General features: G+C 37.4%; 1 protein-coding gene across 1 annotated transcript; it reads right to left on the reverse strand.

Annotated features, from left to right (window-relative positions):
- Positions 1-547: 547 nt before the first annotated feature.
- Positions 548-5,737, reverse strand: LOC114632750 (cathepsin 8-like). Its single transcript, XM_028781373.1, has 7 exons — positions 5,612-5,737; positions 5,205-5,327; positions 4,959-5,105; positions 3,213-3,437; positions 2,606-2,768; positions 1,665-1,782; positions 548-647 (listed from the first exon to the last, which is right to left on the reverse strand). Exons 1-7 carry the CDS (start codon positions 5,735-5,737, stop codon positions 548-550), a joined length of 1,002 nt encoding a protein of 333 aa, XP_028637206.1.
- Between the last annotated feature and the right edge of the window lie 2,619 nt (positions 5,738-8,356).

Here is an 8,356-nt window from a genome sequence, read left to right on the forward strand (position 1 = left end):
CAGCATTCAGCTGATTTTATTATATATTGATGAATATATACATATTATAAACATATGTATATGTAATGATAATCAGAAAAAAATGGGGCAGTCCATTTGAGAGTAAATAATGGTAGGTGATATGTGAGGAATTACATGGAGGAGATGTTGGAGGAAGGAAAGTAAAGAAGGTAATGTAATCATATTTTAACTAAAGCATACATTAAATGAAATGAACTACATAGAATTTAAACATCACTACATTCAAAACAAAGGAAGATAGGCACTTCATTTGAACTTAAACATTTCTTAAAGATATTATATTGTACAATCATTAAACAAACACAAAGTCAAGTTATTATGGAAATCAAATACAAATCAGTGAAGTACTTGAGTTACAGTAGCCATCATGTTTTACTGGAGTAAACACGTAACAGAATTCACATGCACCATGTTCTACAGTAACTCATGTGCTCTATCTGTGCAGTAGTGGTTGGCCATGGTAAATGGGAAGAGTCTCCACTTTACAGGCGGTCTCCTCTCCAATTCATTTTTACCATCAGGCAGCTTACACTCTGGGGAAAACAGCATATGTAGCAATTCCACAGTGGTTGTTCCATCCTCTGGCAAGCTTCATGTAGCCATTCATACCCCACCGTTCACCATGACTGAAACAAACCATGTTTACCATTTAGTAGAAAGAACACAGGACAGTGCATTCATTATAATAACTCCATGTGTAAACATTAATTCAGAAGCTTACTTAACTCAATGATCAGAAAATGCAAAACATCAACCTCTGAGAACCAAAACTTCTCTCATAAAGGACTGTGAAAATCACAGCAGTGAACAATCAGGATATTTTTCCACCCACAGATAGCACAGAACCAACAATATCCCAGCTTTTAGAAAAACAGTGTCACAGATAATTACTAAGTAGTATACTGAGGAATAAATGAATAGGAAACCAGTAACTAAATCTGTACAACTCACATACTATAGTTGGTTGCCCAGCCATAGTATTCAAACTTTCAAGTGGTGGTCACAAAAGATAAAGGACTGGAGTCCCAGTCCAGGATCCCACTTGGGGCTAGAGTTGGATCTGTGACTAAGAACAAGTGTTTTTCCCACAGAACACTTGTTGCTTTCCCAGCACCTAAATCAATCAGCTCACAGCCTCCTCTAACAACATTTTCAGATAATCTGATATCCTCCTCAGATCTCCATGGGCAACTGCTCACAAGTAGAATAAAAATTCCCACAAGAACCCTCACATGAGTGAAAATAATAATTTTTAAAAGTGAATTTTTTAAAGTAATTTTTATTATTGCTGTTTGCTTGAAATCTCATAAAGTGAGGTCATACATGGAGAAGCTGACTAAGCAACTACCCAAGAGAATAACTTCTAGGATCAGTGAAACATGCTGCCTCTCTGTAGACAGTAAGGAAAATTACTGATCTCAGTATTTGAAACACACATGCACACACACACACACACACACACACACATACACACACATACACACACACACACACACAGGCATGTTACACACATACAATTGGTCACAAAGAGAAAGGTTGTTGTTTAATGTATGTTGGAGAACATTTATAGGGACTCATCCCCATTCTGACTCTAAGTAGAAAACTAATTCAGAAACTTAAATGTAAACATTTGCAGCTTATACCTGTTCTTTATCAGCCAGTATTTCCTGCCATCTGACTCTCTTCCTTCATAGCCATAACCAACTAGCAGAACAGAATGGTTGATAGTATTACTGCTGCACTTTGGCTCATAATAAATACCTGGAAAATAAAATCAAACCTAATAGTGATGATGGTAAATAAAAGTACGGAATTTTCTAGTTGAACAAAAAAATGTCCAGTCAATATACAACACAAGGTTGATAGGACTCCTGATACAGGTTTTCATCAAAATGAGAAGAAATACAAAAAACATAACTTTGTTAGTGAAAACTTTCCTACATATGCACAAACCCTTCTCTCCTCACGATTTACTAAGAGAACTCCATTCCAAGAAAATATAAGTGAGCATAAATACTTAATTCAAGGCACTCTTTAGAATTTAGTTCTAGAAAGAATATCTTTCCATAATTTAAAACACATCAAATGGAGAAAAGTTGAGTAAATTAAACATAATAATAATTATGTATTATGAAGTACTCACAGGCATGGGAATAGCATGTCTCCCAGATTATTTTCCTTTCTCGTATTATTAGTGAATATTCAGCTGCAAAGTTCTCACATGTATGGGAGCATGTTATTACTAGCGATTTGCTAGTTATTTACATAAAATATTACTGGTTATTTACATCAAATGTTATACACAGTAATGTGGTGCCTCAAACTAGCAGGGATCTCACAAACATTCTTAATTATCTCTACAAGAGTAGATAGATCTTTTAAATAATTAGATCTTTGAATACAGTTCCTCATGTTTTCCTGACCCCCAAACATGAAATTATTTTGTTACTTCGTAACTATCAACTTGCCACTGTTATGAATCATAATGTGAATATATGGTATGTAGGATATCTGATATACAACATCTGTGGAAGTATTATTTGACACCCAATATGGTTGCAACCACTGAAGAAAACACGCTTACCTCCCCTATAAAATCTGAAAGATTCATGTGAAGCATCAATTCCAACAGAGATGGGCCCTATAGTTGCTAGAGCATGCATTAAGGCTTCCTCAGTCCTTGACACAAATGAAAAGCCTGTGATTCTAGCAGCAGAGCGGTCAGGGAGATACTGGCAGTGTCCTTCCTTTAAAAGGCAGAAAGTTAAGAGAATCAGTTATTTCCATCCACCTGCATGGAAGCACAAGTCAAACTCACAACACTGCATTTTGCAGATGAGTATCCCCAAGTCTGAGCTGTTACAGAACATCCCAGGAAGTGAAATGAACTGGGAGATTTGGAACAAATATCAGACCTCATGTGTTCAATGACATTTTTCTGTCCATAAGAAGTTTTCACAGGAAGAAATATCTATTATATATGGAGTGATTTCCATAGTCTGTGTGTGTAAAGAAACAGGAACAGCTACACAGAACCATTTAATCCCAAGGGTGTGCACAGACTAATAATGAGAACTTGATGTTGTACAGAGATTCTAACTTCCAATGTGAGTCCTGAGGACTGGATTATTTCTTCAATTTTCTCTTGCTTGATATGGCTGAAATGACAATAGTATAGAAAATCCACTTACCCTTCCTTCATATGGATAGGTTGACTCAGCCTCAAGACCTCCATTATTCCACACATACTTTAAAGCATTGAATGTACTGCCCATATAACAACCGTGATTCCCGTCAGGTCTAGAACAGTCCACTAAGTTTTGTGCACTCAGTGAAACCAGTTTGCCTGTTTTCCAGAATATCTGTCCTTCTATGGCACCAGCCACAGAAAAAGCCCAACAAGAATTACATTTGCCCTAAGTAGAGAAGAAAAGACAGTCATACACAAACAAGTAGCAACCCCAAATCAGATAGCTGAATATTGTGTCAAAGAAGGAACTGTTTGCAGATTATTTGTGCCAAGGGAGTAAGTTTCATTCTTCTTGGGGACCTGGCTGCTACAAGCTTGCTTGTACCCCAATGAGTGTCTACATACATGTGCAAATGTATGTGCATGAACATGTGGGCAAGACATAAAGTTGTCTGGCTGCCATTACCAACAATAATCAAGGCACAGAAAATGGAGAGAGATGGATGGAGGCCACTAGGTAGAGGGAGATAATGGTGGATGGACATGATCCATACACATTGATCAACATATGAAACATTCAAAAATTAAAAAAAATATTATTAAAAGTGAATTGTGGTTATTTTGAATAGAGCTACTATGAACACAGTGGAGCAATTGTCTTTATGAGATGTTGAAGCATATTTTGGGTATCTGCCCAAGAGTATTGTAGCTGTGTCTGGAGTTTGAAATAGTCTCAATCGTCTACGAAAATGCCAAATAAATTTCCAAAGTGCTTGTACAAGTTTGTACTTCCACCAGCAGTGAAGAATTGTTCCCCTTGCTCCACATCCTCGCCATCATGTGTGATCTCTTTGAGTTTTTTGTCTTAGTCATTTTCATGGGAGCAAGATGTAATGTCACAGTTGTTTTGATTTTCATTTTCCTGGTGACAAAGGACTTTGAACATTTAAGTGCTTCTTGGCTATTCTAGATTCCTCTTTTAAGAATTCTTTGTTTAGTTCTGTCTCCCATTTTGTAAATGGGTTATTTGTGTTGTTGGTGTCTAACTTCTTGAGTTCTTTGAAAGTTTTAGATATTAGCCCTCTCTCTGATGTTGGGTTAATGAAGATCCTTTCACAATCTGTGGGTTGCTGATTTGTACTATTGACAATGTCCTTTATGTTATAAAAGTTTTTCAGTTTTATGAGTTCTAATTACTCCAGAGGAAGACCATCTTGAGACAAATAACTTGGACCCTTAGGGCTCTCAGAGACTGAACCACCAACCATCGGCTGGACCTAGGCCTCCACATTCATATGAAGCAGATATGCAGCTTGACCTTCATGTGGATCCTGGACAACTAAACAGGAACTATCCCAAAAATTGTTATATGTATGTGAGTTATGTTCTACTAGCTAGGCTGCCTTGTCAGGTTTCAATGGGATAGAAATCACCTAGCCTAGCAGAGACTTCAAGTGCTGTTGTGGGGGAATAACCAGGGGCCCCAACATGCTCAGAGGAGAAGGGGAGGGGACTGGGAAAAGCACTGTGTGAGAAGGTGACCAGGAAGGTGGACAGAGTACTGGATGTAAAGTGAATCAAAAATTAAATTAAAAAAACAAAACAAAAATAAAAAAGCAAATTGAGTAAGTACAAAATTAAATTAAATTTGTAAATAGTAAATTGTGTGTCACTCTACACTCAACAGACACAGAAATGTCAATGCTATTCTTTTCTCCTCAGACAGACTTACAAGATTCTGTTATACCTGATCCTTCACAGAAGTCACATAGCCTCTTCTTCTCCAGTCCACAGATTTGGGGAGATTACCAACAATAGGTTGGTGGATACTTTTCTTCTTCCTAAGATTCGGGACTGGAATATCAGTCAGCATTTTCCTGAATTCCTCACCAGTCTTCAAGGAAAAGAACATGAATCATTAAAAAGCAAAGCCTTTCACATAAAGAATTGAAAAAAAGAAAAAAACCATGGATGCAGTCTGTGTCAAACTCACCATGTCACCAAAGCTATTGATCTGCATAGTGAAATTTTTCTTTCCCTGATCATATTCAACATTATGCTGTTTGACCAGTTTCATGTTTTCTTCCCATACTTCTCTTTTCTGGCCTTCTTCCTCCTGGAAATAAACATAATGTGTGACATTTCTTTATAATTAAACCTATACACAGGCTGACCAAGGGGATTCACTGCCAGTGGTCATGACACAAGTCTGAGGACACTGCAGAAAAAGCAGTTCTTCACATACATAAAAACAGAAATTCTGACCGTCCTTTATTCTTGGTGTATGACTTTGGGGAATTTCTTAATAAAAGGTGGCCTTTTGGACCTCTGTTGCACCCATAAATCCCAACAAGAACCATTCCCTGCAGGGTCCAGCTGAATAGTGTTCATATTACTAACCACGCTGTATTTTTTGTCATATTTTATCTTCCACTTCTGCCATTCAGAATCCAAACTGGGATCAGATGATTGAGTAGCTTTGAACACTCCTAAGCACAGGATGGCCAGCAAGACAGCAGGACTCATGCCTCAAGCACCTAGAGAATGAGGAAAGGAAATAAAGATGGTCAACTGCAGCTCTTCCAAAATACCTTTCACTCCATTCTGAGAAATAAAGACATAAGCGTTGGATAAAATTACTTGAAGTACTTTTTTTCAAATGTCTCCCCACAGATTTTGAAAATGAATAAATATGTATGTGGGGTTAAAGATTCCATGGATGATATTTAGTTGCTCCACCAAAATGCACAGCATGTATCCTGAACTCTAGGAATAGATACTGCCTGTGTATTGTAAACTTATACTACCAGAAAGATGTCTGTAAACCTCAAAATTGAGATGTTAGACATTCAGGAATGTAGGACATGGACAAGTTGTATGAACTTATGTGACATTTGTTTCTAAAGCATATGGTGACCCTTAGAGTTGTGACCAAATGTACTTCATATCCCAACCTAATAGTCAATATGTGGGACTGTCTTGAAAACTCCCATCTTGAATGAAAAATTTCTAAGTTGTTGTTATTTGAAACTATGTAAATAATCAGTGCTATTCCCATGGTTTTGTATTTGTGACTACACAAAATAATCACTACTTCAGTGATAAAAGGTTCCCAAGAAAAAGCCACTGGATACTAGTGGGATACAAAAGAGAGGCATTTACAGAATTCAAATCATGATTTAATGTTTCATTAAATGACACTTACTATAAGGCTTGATGTGAGCTATGTCATTTGCTAATATTTTGGCATGTGACATGTCACTGAAGAATTATTGTTTACCCAGTTGCAATGTGCAAGGGGTTAAATGATACCTGTGGCACAAGGATCAGCTGTTGCTCTCTGCAAAAAGATTCAGAATTTTACTTTACAGGAACAATGTCAAGTTAATCATGTAGGATCCATTATTCCCCCTAGTTTTTTTTTTTTTACCTTCTTCCATCTCCAAACAGTAAAACTACAGATATTCAGAAGATAGTCTCATTCCTGAAGATTATGCTAGATTCTCGAAAATAGTTTTCTTATCTAATGGCATTTCCTGTTCTGTCTTAGAAGAAGTAGGACCTTACCAGGAAGACTTTTAATGACTTTATGAACTCCACAAACTCAGATCTTCAGATGTGGCTGAGATCCCAGGATCTGAGCCTACTGTACTTCATTTGAGCTTTAAATACATTTTCAGTCCAAGAAGTCAATCTTGCTCTTCTTCTGATTTGCTGTGCTGGTGACTGGATTAGGACTCAAGGCTCTGGAACACATACTGAGATTTGATCCCACCTATCCTAAAGGGGTGGGTGTGGGCAGCCTCAACAGATGGCTTGGAGCTGATCCTGCAGATCTTAGCAGATGATCAGCCTTTCCTCCTTGAATCACATGAAACTTATTGCATTCCGCTCCTGAGTGGCTTAAGAAAAATGTTTTTCTAGTAATGTTGTATGTAATTTTAGTCTAGCAATTTCTTGGTGTTATTATTGCTGTGATAAAACACCATGACAAAGGAAACTTGAAAAGGAAAGGGTTTTCTGCCTACTCTTCCATCTTACAGTTCATCTCCAAAGGAAGTCAAGACAGAAACACAAGTAGGGCAGTAACCTGGAGGCAGGAGATGACAAAGAGCCCATGAAAAAAGTGCTGATTATTGGCTTGTTAATCATGGCTTACTCAGACTACTTCCTAATAAACCCAGGACAACCACAACAGGTATGGCTTCATCCATAATGGAATGCCCCCTACTGCCTGCCCCAATATGTCACTAATTAAGAAAATGTTCTACAGGGCTTACAGCCCAATCTCATAGACAAATTTTCTCAACTGAGGCTACCTCCTCTCTGATGACTAGCTTATGTCAAGTTGACATAAATCTATCCAATACAAACAATTTAGATTAGAATGAGAAGCTTTGTTTGCCATCCGTGGAATGGACTGAGTATATTCTAGTCTTGTATTTCATGATCAGTCAACAGATGCAGTAGGATATTGTGAGAATGCAGACTCTGGGATGGGTTTCCCTTTGTCAATGTGGAATATAACTTGCTCTCAAAAGAAGCTTAAGTAGGGGTGACACCCAAACTGGAAAGCGATATTCACACCCAGGAGTGAAAATGAATACCCTGGCACTCTGGATCTCATGGAACTCTCTGGTGGTTTTTATATTTGAGATTGCAACAGACACTCATCAGCAAGTATGACTTTGTGCTTGCATTATGTCACATGTTTATTACTTTGTGTACATACAATAGTGGCCTTAGGTACTTACCACTTTTGTGCAGATATGGGCAAGTAGCTCTGTTAAAGGGTGTCTTCTTTTGGCAAGAAACTGTGGACTCTAAACAGTAATCCTCTATCTTTCCCTTCAAACTCAATATCCACAATTTTGTGTTTGCTGTGTAGAAATGTGTCTATATCTGAGGGCTGAATGTTTTTCTAACCATAGGCATGTTGAAAGAAATGTTCATTGTAGTCATATTTAAAGTAGTGAATGTTTAGAAATAAATGAGTCTTCAATTACTATTGTCAAAATCTTTTGCATTACTCAATTTATATGATTTGATATTACATTGAAGCACCATGTTTGGTTTGTCCATTGATAGTTGCATTTTTTCTTTCTTTACATCTTTCAGGATGTAAGATGTGATACAGGTCAACTT

This window comes from Grammomys surdaster, unplaced genomic scaffold (genome assembly GCF_004785775.1).
Source record: "Grammomys surdaster isolate TR1022 unplaced genomic scaffold, NIH_TR_1.0 414, whole genome shotgun sequence".
Lineage (NCBI taxonomy): Eukaryota > Metazoa > Chordata > Mammalia > Rodentia > Muridae > Grammomys > Grammomys surdaster.

Coding starts and splice junctions, on each gene's coding strand:
- LOC114632750 (XM_028781373.1), bottom strand. CDS start 5,737: ATGAGTCCTGCTGTCTTGCTGGCCATCCTGTGCTTAGGAGTGTTCAAA. Junction 2,769..3,212: donor CCTATCCATATGAAGGAAGG/GTAAGTGGATTT, acceptor TGCCTTTTAAAG/GAAGGACACTGCCAGTATCT. Junction 1,783..2,605: donor TTTCAGATTTTATAGGGGAG/GTAAGCGTGTTT, acceptor TTTATTTTCCAG/GTATTTATTATGAGCCAAAG.